Here is a 20,045-nt window from a genome sequence, read left to right on the forward strand (position 1 = left end):
CGTCGACTCTATCGGTCCAAGTATCCGCGGCAGCGATACACAGGACGAAACCTTAGACGCCTAGAACTTGTGTGCCTGATCGGCGTATGACTCTATCGACCCTCACTTTATATCATGTCGAGGTATGCCAACTTCGACGACTCTATTGATCATGGTTCGACTTCGTGCAACCATGGGTACTTCCTTAGTGCTGTGTAAAAAGAACTTTCTCCGTAGCCATGTCGGCAAATAAAGGTTCTTCAGAACCTAAGCATAATACAAATAAACAAACCTAATGCGATCCGTCAGTCGTCCCTCTTACCTCAAACTTTCCGAAGTACCCGGAGAAGGGTACCGTGCGCTGTTGACCGGCCTCTCTTAGTCATATGGAATCCGAAGCGAAAGACTCTGCAAGATACTCCAGAAGATAATAACCCGAAGCACACTTCATAGACTCCCTAGAAAGACCCTTCGCACCTTGCACATCAGGTTCGTGAACCCAGAGGATAGAACTCATGGGACTGACCACTATAACCAGGTATATGCATAAAGATGGTATATAGTTGAGATCAAAAAAATTTAAGATGTGTGCTTCCTCCCTACTCCCTGTTCCTCATTGGTTTGTGGGTCTGGGGTGGAGTCGCACAACTAAACATCATGCCGACCTCAATTATATATGGCCTAGATACACCATGTATTAGTGGTTAAGCCAAGTATGAGCTCTACCACGAACCTCATAGTAAAGCCCTTCATCCTATTCCATAAAATAGGAGCTGGAGTCAAGAGAACCGTTGCGGGTTGAGCTACTATAATGACACAAATCCGAAATTTGTGGTCATACCGGTTAAGCCCACATAGTAGCTAACACCCTCAGTTGGTAAAGAGATTAAAGTTTCGAGTGATGGGAACCTATACTCACTAGATTTGACCTAGGCCGAGAAAACTCAGAACCTATGGAAGAGTAGTTACAGTAGATGCCCGCACTACTCAGGCACTTCGTCCACCCTGTTACAGACAAGTAGTGCCTATAACCCTCCACCCTCTCGTATGGAGGAAATCCTCGTCGCCCCGTAGACGATAGACTTCATTCCCCAAAGTAAACACTAGAATACCGAGAACCACAGGATAAACTCCGCAGCCAGGAATACTTGATCAAAGTGCGAAAGTAGTTGCATTAACCCTCATGACCCAGATCCCGAAGAGATTATAGACTTGACACCAGCTTTGGTGTTAGTCGAGGGGTTATGCAGGAGCATGCGATTTCCACACTAGAATATGCCAAAGACTTAGAGATTCATGGGACTATAAGGTGTTCCACGAATACTATCTCACGCAGAAATAGTAGAACCACCTCCCGAGATAGTCCAACACTCGCCTGGTGAAACCCTATCTCCCCGACCCTGAGGGTTTCCGTATCTCAAGATTCGTTAGTGCAGGTTCATTTTGCACGAGCTTGAGATAGACACTCTACAACAAGCAGATAACCGTAGATACGCAACCCGTCCGATGATCTAGAAAACCTCTAAAGGCCAATTGACAGGAAACGCGAACCCAAGGACAACCCGAGCTTCCTAAGAACCAACCTGAAGGACTACACTCCCAGTATGAGAGAACGTTGGGAACTTCGGAATGGCGATCACGCCAGTGATGATCTTGCCATAGAAGTACACTATGTTCTAAGTACTGAAAAGCTCTACCCTTCCGAGAGCTTAGGACCATCTGAGAATCCTCACAGAGATTTGGTCCAACCCTCGTCAACCCACTACTACTTTCGGATATTCCACAAGTTTCACACCCGATCGATCCACTTCTTAGACTCGATATGTGTTTACTCGACGTCACTCTTCGTAATCCCACTCATCTTGATAGAAACCGTTAAGAACCATAACCTCGTAGATACACCAGTCGGAACCTACTAACTACACGAGACGGAATCCGCATCCCGTAGGTGAAGGTTTGCTGGAACGACAAACACAGGCCAGAGTTCACTTGGGAGTGCGAGGACAAACCGAATTGGAAGTACCCTCCTGCCTCTACTCGGTCATTCATACCTATTACCTTGCCTAGACCTGAATTTCGGGACGAAATTCCCTCTAACGGGGGGATGATGTGACAACCCAAAGTTTATTCCGTTACATTACCCCGTTACCGTTAACAGAATATTCCTTTTTATAAAAGTTCCGTTAATTTGAGGTCGTAAATTAAATAAATGTTTTATTTATTTATATCTTATGTCGTTATTCGTCGTAATAAGATAAGTAAAAGCATGTAAATTACATTTCCATATTAAGTTGGGAAAAAGTTCAATTTTATTGCGACCACTAAATCGGGTGCGACTAAAAGCCCTGTTTAGCGACAGTATCGGGTAGATTCCCACTAAGCCCCAACTCGAGCCCCTATATAAGGGGGAGTGGACTTCATTCCACTATTTTCTCACTCCCATATCACCCTCTCTCTATACTCTCTCGCATAAATCACGTTTTCGACTCAAATCCGCAACCAAACGCCTCCAAATCGTAAGTCTCCTTACCCTAGCTTATTCTAAACATCTTGGATTGTGGTTTAACCCCCAAAATCGACCTTATAAGCTATTGAAATGGAGTTTACGGCCTAAAAGCCTCCTTAGGCCGTAAACCCCTTAAATGAGGCCAAAATGATCCAAACTTGTCCCTTTGAGCCTAGGAACCAATTAAGGATTTAGCCTAGGAGTGTTTGAAGCATAAAACAATCAGTTTTAGGGCATAAAAGAGAGTTTACGGCCCAAGCACATGCTTAGGCCGTAAACACCTCTAATCCTTGCTAAAATGCCCCCAAAACACTCCCAAACCACCCTTAGGCTTAAGACATAAATTAGGGACATGCTATTTCAGGTTTAGAACAAATAAACACTAAGAATTGAGGGGTAAAAAGGAGTTTACGGCCCAAGCACATGCTTAGGCCATAAACACCCCCAAACCTCACCAAATGAGAGTTTAAACCCCCTAATTGGCCTTATACCTTCACTAGAAAATGCTAGGGTTGAATCAAGGGCTTAAAATCATAGTTTAAGGGGGGTATATGAGATTTCACGGCCAAGCCAAGAGCTTACGGCCGTAAACTCCCAAGGGGTGGTCATTTGGACCATGAACTCCAAAGGAGTGCACTCTTGGAACCCCAAACACTCCTATAGCCTTGAATAATTACTAAGATTGAAATAAGGGCCTTAAACTTCCATGAAACCAAGAGGGTAGGGGTTCACGGCCGTGAACTCCTATAGGGGTGGTTCATGGGCCGTAAACTCCCAAATGGTCCCTTTAGAAGCCCTAAACCCACTTATACAATCTAGTTTTGGACCTAGCAAAATTCCATGATGAAGATAAAGCCTTGAAACATCCTAGAAACCCCTCGCCATGAGTTTACGGCCGTAAACTCATGGGGAGTTGTCCCAGGGCCATAAACACCCTATGGAGAGTTTACTCTTGGAGAGTAAACTCCATTCCTAAGCCATTTGAGCCTTTAGATGTTACCCAGGACACCCCAAACACTTAACCAAAGTGTTTTCCGCTCCTTAGGGTGCGTATACTTGTTTAATTAGTATTATATATACTAATTGTATGTGAACATATGTTATCATATGTTAAATAGGTCACTAAGTGAGTTCAAGTCTTTATTTGACACCGAGCACCCAACCGGCGCCTTCGTCGGATCCACTTACACCAGGTGAGTTCATACCCCTAAATGAACCTTTTATATGTTTTTACATGTTTTATAGGGGGGGGGGGGAATACAAGTTAAACATGCCAGTTATCATATCAATCATATGTGATTGATAACCCGTATGCACAAGGATTTACCACACTATTAACTGTTTTACCGAGTATGATGCTATAAATGGTTTTCTAAAATGTTTCCACTTATTCAAATCTCTTACTTATATTGTTTTATCAATGTTTCATTTAAAACTGATTTATGAGAGTTTTCCAAAGGATTTCCAAAGGTTTTCAAACTTATTTTACAACAGAATACCCTGTCGTGATTTTCTCAAGAATAAAGGTTTTCTTCCATGTTTTAATACTCCTTCTTAGTTAAAGTTCCTACTTGATAACGCTTTCACTTTGTGATGCGTTTATACCTGTTATTACCTATACTTCGCTTCTACTTGTGATAGTTTATACCTGTTAGACGCTCTTACTTCACTTGTTGTCGTTTCCACTTCGTGATACACTTATACCAGTTAACGCTTATACTTCACGATCCGTTTATTCCACACTGTACGGTTATACATCACGATTTGGTTATTCCACACTGTTCGGTTATTCATCATGATACGATTAATCCACACTGTACACGTATACTTTGCGATCCGGTTATTCCATACGATTCGATTATACTTCACGATATGATTCCACTTGTTACACACTCAAGCGTAGTTAGATGTATGTATGTGCTTGTTTAGATGCATATAAGTAATGATTGAAGGACTTAGGAAGGCTTGTCCACCCTATTTCCTTTTCTTCGTTGAGATGTGGTCCGGTGGGAATGGATGTCCATCCAAAGGTCGTTTGATTCATTAGTTATATATTATGTACACAAGCATAGACATATGGGTTTACTTTAGTCAGTTCAGTTATGAGTCTCTACCCCTAGTTCAACACTGTATTGGAAACACACTACCCACTATTTGGGATGCATATTCGGGACACGGCCTTCTCCATTGTCTAGTTGGTAACCAGAGTCTGCTGTAGGGAGAGCGGACATTGTGTGTATACATCTATACGGGATTGATACCCCCGCACCCTGACTGCTAGCTACAGTCCACGGCCTACCAAGCCAAGGGGTGACAAATGTCATATTCTCTAGACGCTTGTAGGGCGTCAGGTACTCTAGTGTCGGTTAGTATGGTTACGAGTATCCCAGGTTACCTTATAATTCATGGCCTTAAGGTAATGGTTTTTCACCTGCAATTTACACTGTATGCTGGAACCCACTCTCGGAGTCACACTGTTTTAGACCTTGCGATACGTATCATTCATTTGATACTGTCTGGGGTCTGTATTCACTGTATTCGCTGTATTCACTGTTTTAGACCTTGCTAGACGTATCATTCAGTTGATATTGTCTGGGGTCTGTGTTCACTGTTTTAGACCTACTAGTTGTACCTTGCATTTGGTACCGTCTGGGGTCTGTGTCTGTTTCTTTTAGACTGAGCCAGGCGTGTCGTTCATTCGATACTCTCCTGGAGTCTATGATTCCTTTTGCTTTAGTCAGCAGTCCTCACTGCTGCGGCATATGTTATTTTCCCAGATATTCTCGAACTTTCTTAAAAAGCAAATCCCGTATTTTGAAAATGAAAGTGTTTAAGGGAAAACTACTTTTTACCACATAACTCTGACCAGTCTTGGTAGAAGACTGCATTTTAAATAGAAAATATAGGATTTTCTGGAAAGGACACTATTTCACTGTATACTTGAAAACTACTACTTATATAAAGTTATTTGAATAAAATGTCACTAAATGCTTAAGAACTCACCAACATTTGTAAAAATGCTGATACTCGCTTTTCAAATAACTTGTATTCTCAGGTCAGCTTTAGACAGGTACATTCCTGGAGTTGTTGATGAAGATAGCTTAGTATCAAGCTGTACTTATATTATTACATGTATTACCTTTATGTACTGTTATGTAAACCATGTAAAACTATTACTATTAATGCAATGTCTTGTTGTACTTTGATTACTATAATGCATGTGTTGTGATACTTGACATGACGTCATCCACCCCAGAACGTTTCCGCCGTTCCGGTTTTGGGGTGTGACAAAAGATTACATAATTAACCTCAAATAATAAATAAAATAATTAATAATTTGCGAAATTCTCATCGGTGCATTTAGGCACACAATACTTGCTAAAAACATTTGAACGTAACTCTCTCTCTCTCTCTCTCTCTCTCTCTCTTTCTCTCTCTCTCTCTCTCTCTCTATATATATATATATATATATATATATATATATATATATATATATATATATATATATATATATATATATATATGGCTGTCTCAGACAACATCGACAATCCTTTTAATCACCGCCGGAATGTCTTCCTGTTTCATATTAGAGCCACCCGATTTCTTTTTTTTTTGTTCAAGGTGTTATTTCTTTTTACTGCCACTGTCTATCGTTAAAGTCGCCGGTCTTTCCGCTACTCTCCTCCAGCCTCAATAAAAGGGTTTAGTACAGTAAACTACACTACAATCATTCTACATGTGGTAAGTGCCTTGATCTTTATCTCGATTTTTATTTCATTTGTTCCATTGATTTTCTGTTATTATGACCACCCCTGCACTAACATGTACTGCTGCTCCTACTTCCCAACAACTCTTTCTTGCGGTTACAAATGTCTATAATCAATTTAGCTTCAAGCTCACAATAGATGGCTCCAAATACAAGTTATGGCGCTAAATTACAAGATATCTGGAAGGGTGCTAAAGTTTTAAGTCATATTAATAGCATGTCCAAACCTACCTATGAAGAGCATGAATATTGAAAGTTCATTGACTCCCAGGTCCAGTCATGGTTATATTCGACTTGTGATTCGAATCTGCTACAAATAATATCTAATGATAAGTGCACTACCAAGGACTTATGGGATAATTTGCGTGAATTTTCCTCAACAACAAAATGTTCATGATGCTTCAATTGCAAGACCAATTATGCAACACGAAAAAATGTGCTTCATCAATTACTGAGTATTGCCATTATCTCAAAAATCTTGTCGATCCCTTATCCAATGTTGATTCCGTGATTACTGAGGTGGAACTTATGATGCAAATTTCCCGACAACCCCCACCCTCACTTCATAACATTTTGGACATCATTACTAATACCAAGTCATTTTAATGTTTCTTACAAGCCAAGAACATGCTACTACTTATGCGTTTTCTAGGTTACAAAAACAATGTACTTGCGGTATTTCACATAAACACTTATGGGTACATGCAATCTAAAAGGATCTATGGATTTTTCACTATTATAGCAACATACTTTATGAAAAAACTTCTAGCCTAATGAAATTGAAAATATTAGATTAGAATACATAACTTTACCATAATCGAGTGTGTCAAAATCCTTTGATCTTCAAAGTCCATGGAAAGCAGACGCCAATAATGTGAAGACCTCTAACAGCTCACACCGAAAACCCTAGAACACTTGAAATTGACAAGGAGAGAAGAGATAATGTTGAAATTTGGATTTCATCATTCAATGAAGGTTATGAAAGAAATTTGGTGCCTTAAGGGTCCGATCTATAGTTTAGGTAACTTGAAGATAAATAGAGATTTGAACAATTAAATTTTAGATTTAATTCTAAGTTCAAATCCTTTCCTTATAAGCTATGAGGATAATTCTAGAACCCTTCTAGACTTCCATAAAACCGTCCATAATATAGATCGTTCAAGGAATGCCACTTTTGTTAACCTAATGAACAATTACAATTCACCCCTTGCACCTTTAATTAATTCCAATTAATTCTATATTAATTCTATTTAATAATTAACTATTAAATATTTCTAATTAATATATTTATCATATAATATATTAACAAATCATTCTCTCTCTCTCTCTCTCTCTCTCTCTCTCTCTTAGTGTCATTTCTAGCTAGTATTGTTTATGAGGGCAACCCAAAAATGAGTTTACTCTTATTCCATAAAGTTATATCAATTTAGTCATGACCTTGAGGAATTTAGTTATGACCTTGGACACTTATTCTAACAGTCTCCCACTTGGACGAATGAAACTATAATTGTAAATATAGACTTTGAATAACTAGTAAAGAGTGCTTTCAACAGCCACTACCGAACTTTGATAAAATCAAATGTTGGTCCTAAGATAAATGATCAGTTATTGCTCCGTTGTACAAGACTTCGTATGGACATGGGAGAAGGATAAAAATCAATATCATGGTCTAAAATTTTGTTTCTCGACTTTTGATTTATGATGACTAACTTTAGAATACTAATTGAACACATCAATTTAGTCTGGACTAGGCCTAGAACATCAATGTAAGAATCAAATCACTGAGGAGCCCAAAGATGTTGCTTTTCCTGTTAAGGAAAAAAGGAACGAATGAACTTGGACTATATAATCACACATTTTACTCACCACTCCATACATCTAATTACATTTATGAAATCTAGTTACGAATGTGTTATTTCAAACCATTATACAACAAACTTGCAAACAATGATATATATATATATATATATATATATATATATATATATATATATATATATATATGTTTCAAGAATAAAAGATACTATCATCTTAGAATTACCGGTGATTGAATGCATGAAGTAATCTCTAAGCGTGAGTTTAACCAATACTTAAAATCCCTATTTTCAAGTACTCATGAATATTGCAGCAATCCCTATGTAATGTCCAATCACCATGGACAATGTTTAAGTATTCCATGAGAGTCTTAAATCATTACATACTCCTAGAAGTATGACCCATTGTGGCATTTCAAACAAATTAATATTCAGAATGTAACACGCAAATGAAACACAATAATAAACTAATTGTTCTATGGTATAATACTCTTTGAATATAAATAATTCCCCATTATTTAATCACCATAACAATTACATATTTATCTATTTTATAAATGTTTCGGGGCAATCGACTTAGCAACTAAACTTGTCAACATTTCTCATGCCAATGCTCTTAGCATGCATATCATGTTTTCCTTTAGTCATCACTATTGTGAACGAAACATCTAAAAGTTATTCACTTCACAACTAGATCTCCATCCTTAACCCTTTTCTTGGATGTAGTGGAATTCCCTCCTGTGCATTAACCCTCTATGATCTCAAGAATCCTTGGTCAACATGACTACACCTTCACATACTATCTATAATGGTAATTTGTTACTTAAAACAAATCCATGGTTAACTATGAAGTTTTCTAATCCAGGTATGCTCCTTGGATTTTTCACTTGCACTAATGTAGTATTACTCACATTGTCAAATCTACCACCATCTCCTACATGAAACCTTTCATGCTACAACTCAAAATGAATATCCGTCAAAGTCATCTCTAAAATTCATGTCACTATAAATCATCTCTATCATGTTCTTTACTTTCTACAAACAACCATTCCTTTGTATCTTTCAATACTTCATAATATTCTTGACATTTCTTTAGAGATTCAATCATGCTATTTTCTGAAACAATCTCACGATGCTCAAAACGTTTGAGGCATCATAATAAGGACAAGTCACTTTGTACATAATCGATCCTATCTAAAGCAAATGGGACTCGACTCATCCTATCATTTTATGACTAGTATAAATGAATTTTGAGATTCACCCAACTCCTTTCTATGAAGCATATGAACAATCTCTTTGGAAATTTCCAAGTTGAAACCATCCAACACATTATGCTTTAACCTAATCCTATTAAACATTTCAATCTATACTTTTAGATCTGAAGACCAAGTATCAATGTATCTTTCCTATGTCCATCATCGAAACAATTCTCGAGATTTTACACATTACAACTTAGAGACAATATTTCCTATGAGTATTATTGTCATCAACATGCAATACCAAGAAGACAACGGCACTCCCACTAATTTTGGCATGTACTCAAAACCGATCTAGACTTCTAGAAAGACATCACTCTTTTACTTTCTCATGGAAGAACAAATTCCTTGCTACGCGATGCTTATCCAAGATGTATCATACATCCTTTGAAGATTTGTTGTTAATACAACTTGTTTAAACATCCACTTTACACCATCTTTAGTCAAATAGGGAAACAATGGTAGCAAATAACCAAATAGACCCTTTCTTAGCTACTGGTGAGAATGTTTCCTCATAATCAATTTCTTAATTTTGAAAAAAAAAACGTTTTCACCACACTAGCTTTGAATGTGTGTACATTCATATCCATGTTAGTCTTCACATTGAAGATCTAATTGTAACTCATTGTCATAAGACTAGGCTTTGGATAAACGAATCCCATACTTAGTTATCCATCATCGGCTGAATTCCGCTATCTTCAGACTCTTCTAATGGAAATCATGGGGCCCACCATTGCTTGCTAGTAGCTATTAGGCTTATCCAAATTGATCAATGGTTTATCACTAATCAACATATATCCTTCCATAGTTTCATGAAACTCATAGAACTTGGGAGGTGCTCTAACTCTACTAGATTTGTGAAGAGTTAAGGCAATTTCATTTGACTCAATTAGCATTCTACCCTCCAGTTGAGATCTAGTGCGAATTATAGGTTCATTGTCAGTCATATCTCAAATTTCTTCAAGATAAATATGACTCCCACTGACTTCTTGATATTTATATGTTCTTTCTTTCAACGAATGTTCCTTTTAATCCATAAGCACCATATTCTAATAAATCTCAAAAATAAAAAGTCTTTAGTGATTACCCAACAATGTAATACTTCTTAGATCTTGATTCAAGTTAGTCATTGGTTTCTCGTCTAACGAAAACCCTCATAACACCAAATCTGAACGTGAGGGAACTTTCCAACTCCACATTTCATGAGGTGTCTTTCAAAACCTAGTTAGTTGGTTACAAGGTTCAAAACATGTTGTATTATTTCTAGTGTATACTACCAAAATGTAATTGGAAGCGAAACACAACTGATCATAAATCGGATCATATAGAATTTGGTTTTCCCTTTAGCAACATCATTACATTATGGTGTCCTTGGATAAGCTTATTATGGAAACCATTGCACGATCTCTAAGATGGTCATGGAACTCAATACCAAGGTAGTCTCATTTCCTTTCAGATTAGAAACCCTTTATCTTCCCGCCCAATTGATTCCCGACTTTGTTCTAGTACTCTTTGAAACTTTTCAAAGTCTCAGAATCATTCTTAGTCACATAAACATAACAACATCTATCAAAATTATTAATAAATATGACATAGTAGTATATGTCATCTCTTGTGGTGGATTTGAAAGGGCCACACACATTAGTGTATACAAGATCCAAGAATCATTTCACCTCATTCATATATCCGTGTCAATGGTGATTTAGTCATCTTGCCAATAAACAAGACTCATACACATCATCTAACCTAAAGTAGAATGAATCCAAGTCCAGTCTAATTTGAGTTTCGTGATGTGATTCTTACTTATGTTATCAAGGAAATTATGCCACAAGCAAGTTCTTATCTAAAATATTAGAGGAATCAATATTAAACTTAACCTTCCTATTGTTAGAAACATAAACTACAATTTCATGAATGCCAGTTGCAAGAAGATGTTTTAAACATTAAACCATCATCTTTATAAACTTGAATTATCATCTTTCCATTATCAAATGAAAATTGAAATTCATGTTTTTATAAAGCATAAAATGAAATTATGTTTCTAGACATATCCAATGAGTAATAACAAATAACTATATTAATCCTAACTCCACTACTAAGAAAAAGCTCGAAATTCTCAATCATCGAGATATACAACATTCGCCCATTCCAATGATAGGATTTAGTTCTTTTCAAAAGACAGATTGGATTTAGTTCTTGATGCTTAAGCTTCCTTCTTTCCTTTAGATTCTACAATGCCATCTAAATGTGATTACTACATCATGCATCAAGGAACCATGAATTGGATGTATTTGTCATTTGATCATTCAAGTACTTGATGTAGAGTCAAACATTCGACTTTACAATCTCCAAGTACTTAGGACAATTTTGTTTCTTATGATCCTTGTCATTACATTAATTGCAATTCACTTCTTTTTGAATCATTTTTGCATGGAATATGGGACACACCAATTCCATTCATCCATAATGGAAAGTTCAGGCCGAAGTTGTTCTTTTCCATTTATGATTCGAATATTTCCTCTTCTTTCCAAGAACATTTAGAAAGGAGATAACTGGAATTGGATAAGAAATCTAATTCCTTTGTAGTTTCCTCATTTTGGAGAAGGTTTAAGAATTCAATTAATGTTTTACTCCATACTATTCATATGGTAAATCAATTCAAAATTATCATAAAAAATAATGAATGATCCAAGCACAAGATCTATTGCAAGACTCTTGTCAAGGTTAACATTGAGAATCTCGAGTTCGTTTATGTAGCTCTCATTGATTGCATACAAAACTCTCCTTTAGCTTAGATGCAGTTAGGAACCTTTTGATGACGTTCAAATCATACTTACCTTGTCTTTGGTGAAAATTTTCACTGAAATGTAAATTCATTTCATATGTTCACATGTTCATAAAAAAAACTTTTAGAACATCGAGGATATAGACATAATGACGCAAGAGACCTTATCAATCTAAATATTTATGCGGATAATAAATTTCCAAAATTAATGTATTATTTATTTCAAGGAGATGATCATCATTGACATCTTTCCTAATATCAAAATTAAGGAAGATTCCATAGCAAATGCGTTATTCCAGATAGAGAACAAAGAGAAGCTAGAATTAGAAAGTATGTGAGGAGGCAGGAGAGGAATTCCATCTAACCTAAGAGAAGAAGTTTAAATAAGTTGATTCAATACTTAATTATTAACCCAATTTTAAATTAAGTCTAGGATCCATAAATATTATTCACAATATGAAGAGGAATGTCGTAGTCACAACACAAATATATTTTTGGTAGGGAAATCACTTTACCAATTTCAATCACAATGAAACTACTAGATGTCTTGAGATTCATTGTAAAATCAATGGCGTGTTAATCTCATGTTATGCACTTTGATTTGTGATTAGGATGCTAAGGATCAAAAACAAGATGTGAATAACCATGCAAAACTGTGCGACTCCTTCGATAATGTTTATGATCTAACATTCACATGCAAGTTAACCGTACATGCTCCACTAACGACTCATAAAGAAATAATATTCTTTTACATCGATTAGCATATAATTTCATATTTTTCCTAAAGTAACTAGAGTGACATTTTGGTAGAATGTTCTAATACTTTTAAATTATACTTTAATGTGATTATTGTCCTATCAAACTCTTTCGGCTAACGACCATACACCACACGAAGAAGCAATGGGTGAAAAGGACACCCATTCAATGGTCATTTTATAAGTTGTTTTCTTATACCTCTCTTATAGTGTGGTTTCGTGAACAAGGTTTACTCTTGATTTTACTGACTTATATATATATATATATATATATATATATATATATATATATATATATATATATATATATATATATATATATATATATATATATATACATAGAGGTAAGTCCAATTGAGACAAGAACCCTAGAAACTTTAGGAGAGTGATACGAGAGAGGCTGGAATCTGCTTTTGTGGCCTTCGAGGAGGTACGTACAGACAATATTATGAGCACCCAAAGGGTCCTATATATATATATATATATATATGTTGTCGTAACAGGATAACCATGATTTGAAGCAATTAAATATTAAGATTTAATCCAGATTCAAATCATATCCTTATCTATTACTTGCATTGACTCTAGAAGCCTCCTAAGAGCCTCCAAAACCATCCACGTATATGGCTTCCCAAATATTCTCATTGCTTAACTATTGAACAATTAACATTTCGCCCTTATACCTCTGAATTAATTCCAATTAATTCTAAATTAAAACCAGATTATTTCTAATTAATTTTACCATGTAATAAATTAATAAACCATTTTCTCAATCCCCTAAAATCATTTCTAGCTATTCTTGCTCTTGAGGACACCCCAAAAAGGACTTTACCATTATTTCCAAAGTTACACCAATTAGTTATGATATTAGACACCAATTTCCAACAGATTGTTGAAGATCAATTTTTTTCTGTCTCTCTTTTACATAAATGTAATTGTGAATTCTTAGTTATTTCGAGCCTTTTTGGCATAGTTTCGTAAATATATAATTCTCACATTCTTTACATTGTTTGATTTGAAGTAATTAAGCTTATAATATTAATTTCTCCTTCAAAATACACACGTTTAGTAGCATACATACGCCAACAACGCCATAGCTTCGAGAATCTTTTCTGTTGAGATTTGATGACATACGATGCTCCATGTTTCATTCCATAATAACCTTTTTGTAACTGTATATAGGCACACAAAATATTAAAATGAAAAGATATACGTTAAGAATGTACATATAATATTGGAACTTGTTAAATGAATTAGAAAGTTTGAAAAGTTATTTTGATTGCTCTTCTTTTATTCTTCTCTTTATTTTTTATTAAATTATGTTTGATTTCTAACAATTATGGGAGTATTTCGCAAATAACCTGCCCCTCACAATAACTCTTTTATCTATATTCAGTACAACACTAAATACAAAGTCTATCGATATGCCTCGACCCATATACCAAAAAAAGTTGTACCAATCGACATTACTAAGTTGAAGAGAATACGTTTCCTTAAACTAGAAAATCACCACCCACTGATGTTGCAAAATTTTTGTTCGAAATTTTAACAAACCATCTCATTGTGCATCCACAACAGTCACTCAAACGCAAGGAATATGTCCGCTTATCACATATAAGTTTGTGGTGGTTACAAGTCTACTTTTCCTACCTCCCAACACTCATTCGAGGATATCTTTCACACACACTTAGTTGCTACCCTACCATCATTAGTATCATCTATACTTTCCCAACAACAATTTGTTGCTACCATGTCAATGTCAGCCCTATATATATATGACTTTCCAATAGGCACCAACCAACCATAATCCATCCTCCAAGCAAACCCCTTCCTCAAAATATCCCATGGTTTCTTTTTTTTTTTCTTGATGCCAATCCTATATTTTTGAGTGCTAAAAAGTAACCCGTTATTTCCCGATCTGGTTGTGAGTCTGAGTATTGTTGCATGGCCAACACTACGACAAAATATTTTGGTTGCTTATTTGCTTCATTTACTTCATGCCTTATTGCCATACATATCGCCTCTACTTTGTGTTAACTAGAGTGTTTTATTCTGTAACACCCAATTTTCAGCACTAAGTACACCCATTTGTTTTTCTCGTTTAGAACTTATAAAACATATTTGGTGTAAACTAGAGTATTGAAATAGAAAAAGTTATCACTAACAATCGTACTTGCATAAAAGTATATGATTTGAGTCGGGTGATACATCACTCTATCCTGCAACATGCCATAAACAAAACACTATAAGCCATAGGCTTAGTGAATAACAATACAATAACATAACAATAAACATCATATATCACCAATTATATACACCTAGTGTCATAAAAATCTTGATTAGTTCCCGATGCATCTTTGATTAGTTCTTAGGCGCTACCCGAACGATTAGAAGATGTCTAGTGATTAATTTCTACTTACAAAATGAGCGAAATAGTAGTAAACGGTGAATATTTAACACTTTAAAGAAGTTCTATCTTAATAGAAACTATTTGATGAATGATTTGTGTTGTAATAATCATATTAACATATTTTGTTATGATATTAGTTGTATTTACGATTTTTTTATGATATTAGTCATATTTAATTATTTAAATTAGCAATTTGTGGTTCTCGATTATTCCTCCGATTAATCAACGCGTAGCCGATTAATCCTTAATCCCAAATCCATCATCTAGCTAACGTTAAGTGTTTTTTACATCCTTGTATGCACCACATTTTAAAAATACTATTTAAATTTACTCCAAGAAGTTACTGTCTCACGACACAATATGAGACTTATCAAAATAATTTCACACTAATGGTTATTACCTTATAATATCTTTAAGGCTAGCCAATAATCCCTTAATATTTTAACATACCCCCTTGAATATACTTCATAAAAAATTATATCTATAGTTACCATTGGATTTACGTTGTCCAAAAGTTCCCTAATAATCACCAATTATGTTTCTATACAATATTGTGCACCAACACACCGTATATAAACTTCTCATGTTAGAGTAAGGTTACTCACTTAGCTAGTTAGTAAGAGTAACTCCTGCTTTATTCTCTGGATTCCAATGCCTCTTAGCTTGCCATTTTACTAACACCTTAATTCGATAGATAACTCATGACTCAGGTTCTAGCATTAACTATTTGATTATAAGCCTAAGAGAACACCTCAGTATTCTTCCTCAATGATGTATGTGAAAACCACATAAATGGCACAAACATAAGACATATATACACAAAATATGTTATAAAAAGCATTTTGCATCACTGAATGGACTCTTCGTGTCCAGATCTTGCCACATGTTGTTTCCTTTCACCAGACACACCAACACGTCATAAAAGTCAACACTCGTGCAATGACCTTAAGTTGACCACGACGCATCGCACACATACAAGGACGTGTCACGCCCTTCCAAAATGACAATCTACTTATGGTTATATACCAACACACTCATTAAGTACACTTTCAACTTTACACAAGCTCCCCATTCTCATTAAAACAACCAACTTCCATTAGGTTGTACTTGTGATGAAAATAGGTGTCACATATTCCACCGCTAAAATCCTATATCTTACAAACGATCCAAACATATCAATATTGACTATCACTTTGTGTGTCGGCTATCCGATTCAGGTCAGCCACACACTCTACTTATTCTCAATAAACTAAATGGTATCTTTCTATAGAGTGTCATTAACCTTAGTTTAGTTTGCACAATATTATGCCAAATTTCGTAATTGGTCCACCACCTCTCAACTAGGAGGGGTATTTGGTATTAGGCTAGTTTGTTATTCCTTATCTTTATATTGTAAATCTTGTATTAAAAATATCAATCACCAAAAAATCTTTAATGGAAATTTTATTCCTTATAATGACATTTTCTTAAATAGTTTTTGTCACATGAAGTTATATTGTTTTTTAATAACTTTTTCCAACTTAATTTGTCATAACTATAGTTTACGAGGTTTATTTAAAACGCACATTTAACATAAACTAATCAACTTTTAGGCGTTTTAATGAAGAAAAAAAATCCAAAAAGAGCTAATGATATTTATAATTGGAATTTAATTTTTTCTCCCATCATAATCACTAGCCTTTCTATTGTTCGTAACTTCACAGGATGGTCATCTGAAGTTATTCTCCTGAAGTATTTTCCATACAATCGGTATTTTTTTCGAATTTGACTTTTAGCAACTCCTGTGTTCGAAGCAAGATGTATTCTAATTAAGTCATGAATTACAAATGTCTGGAAAAGTTCTATTGCTATTTCGCGAGGCAATCCACATTGATGTAATGAAAGTGAAGGGCCCACGACAATCACGGACCGCCCTGAATAATCGACCCGTTTACCAAGCAGGGTCTCGCGAAGTCTTCCTTCATTGCCTTCAATTACATCTGAAAGTGACTTGTAATGTACCATGTTTATGGAAAACCCCTACTCTTAACAAATCACATTTTGTAACGATCAATATTTATTCACAAAAACACTCAAATACAAGATCGAAGTTAAATCTCCTACATACAAATTTGTTAGATTTAACTCGTTTATCATCCAAATACCGAAAATAGGTTATTAAAAAGGTATCCGATTAACATATCAAATAATGAATTTAAAGGAGAAATGACATATAGTTTTTTAATAATAGGTTTATTTCACGAAAGGTGTGTGGTAGGCATGTATTTTAACTTATCAAAGATGTGATTTGTGTTGAACATGTGTCAACTTTAGGCTTGGAAAACATATTTCACATGATTCTTTAATTCCACTATTATATATACTTTATCCCATTACAAGTAACATTAAAAGTTACTAATTTATCCTTCTTTTTTCTATATTAAATTACTTAAAAGCACCTACTTTTTCAAGTACTTTAATTTTATTATAATAATCATAGCTTCTTTCTTCCATTGTATATAATAACTCATTAAGAGAATGAAATCTGAAAAATGTTTGCTATTTAGTGAAAACGAAAATTATATAAGCTGTAACAGAAGAAAATATAAATAGGCGATATTCCGAAAAAAAAGGTGAATTGTCTTAAATAAACAACTTTTTTTTAGAACATCAAACGTACACACCAATTAATCCTATTTAAAAAATAACACCTTTGTCTATCACTAAACCATTTGGGGAGGTAGTGAGGTACATATTTCCAACATATCTTGATATAGTTAGGTCAAAGGCCTTTGATAGACAAAATTAAGTTATTGTTTATAATTTATCCTTTTATTTATTTTCGTAATACAAATGATGCAAAATGTATATGAAAATTATCAAAGAAAAATAGGTAGATTTTCTCGGGTGTTATATCTTGTTATTACATATTATGAAGCTCAGACGTGGGTTATGAAAAGTGTAATATGTTCTTTAAACAACACTTGATCGCTACATTTCTTTTCTCTAAAATATATAAATTAAAGCCGAATGTTAATTTATATACAATCAGTTAAACCGTAATCGAACAATCAAAATTATCTATGCTATGTGCAATTAACGTATAGTTTTAGTATACCACACATACAAACGATACATGTAAATCAACCTTGTTTTAACTTATATATAGTGTTCTTAAGTTAAAGACCAAAACCAGAATACAAAATCTTGTAGTGTTTAATATAAACATAATGTAAACATGTATCACCATTATAAATATATACATTTTTTTATTTTTATTATCAAATGAGAACAAATAATAAAGTGAAACAGGAGAATTTATATGAAAATGAAAAAAAAAAATAAAAAGATTAAACCACCCAACTTTATTGCACATTAATGTAAAACATCGGTTGATGAACACTCAACAACTGAACATCAACTAAAAGAAAAATAAACAATACAACTTAAAATAAACAATACAAAGAAATTGATCAACAAAACCATCAAGATTTAAACACAATCATGAAACCCTTCAAATCTTATGTTAAATTAAAAATCATCAATTAATCAAACACAAAGCAATGATCATCGTCACAAGTGATGCAGTTATGGTACCGGAAACAACCGCTGTTGCCGACGATGGTGTTGCGGATGGTGCTGGTGTTGGTGGTGGTGGATTCAAGTCCGCCGGATTACTTGCAACTGGGGTGGCTGAGCTTCCTCCGGTAGGAGCAGAAGCAGGCGGAGTCAAAACAGGAGTTGCAGTTGGTGGGGGTGTAACAGGAGATGCCGGAGCCGGTGGAAGAGGTGCTGGAGCAGGCGGAGGTGAAGGTGGCGATTGGGTTCTAATATGCAAAACTACCACATCAACCTTCTGACCTTGTTCACAGTTGGATTTATTACCAGTAATGAAGTAATTAGGTCCCCCATGTTCAAGTCTGTAATTCGTATCACCACCATCGAGCTTCTCAATGGGATCATCAACATTGCAGCTATCGTAATCATCTTTATCAACCACCAAAACGGAATCCGTCGCATCATCATACTTGAAATCTACAAACAGTCAAAAACACATCAAAAAACCGAAATCAAGATAATAAAAATGAAGTCGAACAAGAAAAAGAGACGTACGTAGGGTGTCATTAACCATAAACCTCAATCTTCCAGCCCATGCAGCGTAGCTTTCTGCAGGGTTTAACGTCCATCCGTCATCCTCACCAACTTCCAAGGTGGCAGCTTGTGAAGAACATATGAAAGTGATGAACAAGGCCACTAAAAACCAGAGTGATATCTGAGACGCCATGAGCTCAGAGAAAACTGGAGTCAAAATGGAGTTATGTGGCAGAGTGTGATGAGTTATGGTCACTATTAAAAGACCACAGGATTACACTTTTTACACGCGGAAAATATATATAAACTTAACGATAAGATATTGTATTAGCTAGAAAGGGACTTAAAGGTATGAATATGGTAAGTCCCCCCACCGACACCTGATTTAGTTTTGTCATGGTAAATACATGAAGGATGGGGTGAGGTTGACATTTACCATTTTTGATCCAAGTCAAAAAGGCTTTGTACGTAAGGTAGATAGGAGTGTGGTAAAGTAGTGAAGTAAGACGCAAGTGTACAAAGTGTAACACAAACTTTAAAGAAAAGGTGTTTTTATAACTTATAAGGTGAAGCAAAAAAGATGTTGTGTGAAATAGATATGGGTATGGAGGTATGGTCATCGGTAGATAAATGATTTGGTTCTACTTACTAGGCCTATACATAGGTTGTGGCCCAATAAAATGATCAAATATAGACTTCTTTG

At 35.2% G+C, this 20,045-nt stretch overlaps 1 protein-coding gene across 1 annotated transcript; it reads right to left on the reverse strand.

The window, feature by feature from the left end:
* Positions 1 to 18,592: 18,592 nt before the first annotated feature.
* Positions 18,593 to 19,587, reverse strand: LOC111916907 (early nodulin-like protein 2). Its single transcript, XM_023912559.2, has 2 exons — positions 19,364 to 19,587; positions 18,593 to 19,285 (listed from the first exon to the last, which is right to left on the reverse strand). The coding sequence occupies exons 1-2, from the start codon at positions 19,533 to 19,535 to the stop codon at positions 18,792 to 18,794; spliced, it is 666 nt and encodes a 221-aa protein (XP_023768327.1). The 5' UTR covers positions 19,536 to 19,587; the 3' UTR covers positions 18,593 to 18,791.
* Positions 19,588 to 20,045: the final 458 nt, after the last annotated feature.

This window comes from Lactuca sativa, chromosome 9 (assembly GCF_002870075.4).
Source record: "Lactuca sativa cultivar Salinas chromosome 9, Lsat_Salinas_v11, whole genome shotgun sequence".
Classification (NCBI taxonomy): domain Eukaryota; kingdom Viridiplantae; phylum Streptophyta; class Magnoliopsida; order Asterales; family Asteraceae; genus Lactuca; species Lactuca sativa.

Excerpts from the sequence above, each read along its gene's own strand:
- LOC111916907 (XM_023912559.2), bottom strand. The coding sequence starts at position 19,535 with ATGGCGTCTCAGATATCACTCTGGTTTTTAGTGGCCTTGTTCATCACT. Across the intron at positions 19,286-19,363 it reads TATGGTTAATGACACCCTAC|ATTTCAAGTATGATGATGCG; the intron begins GTACGTCTCTTT and ends GACTGTTTGTAG.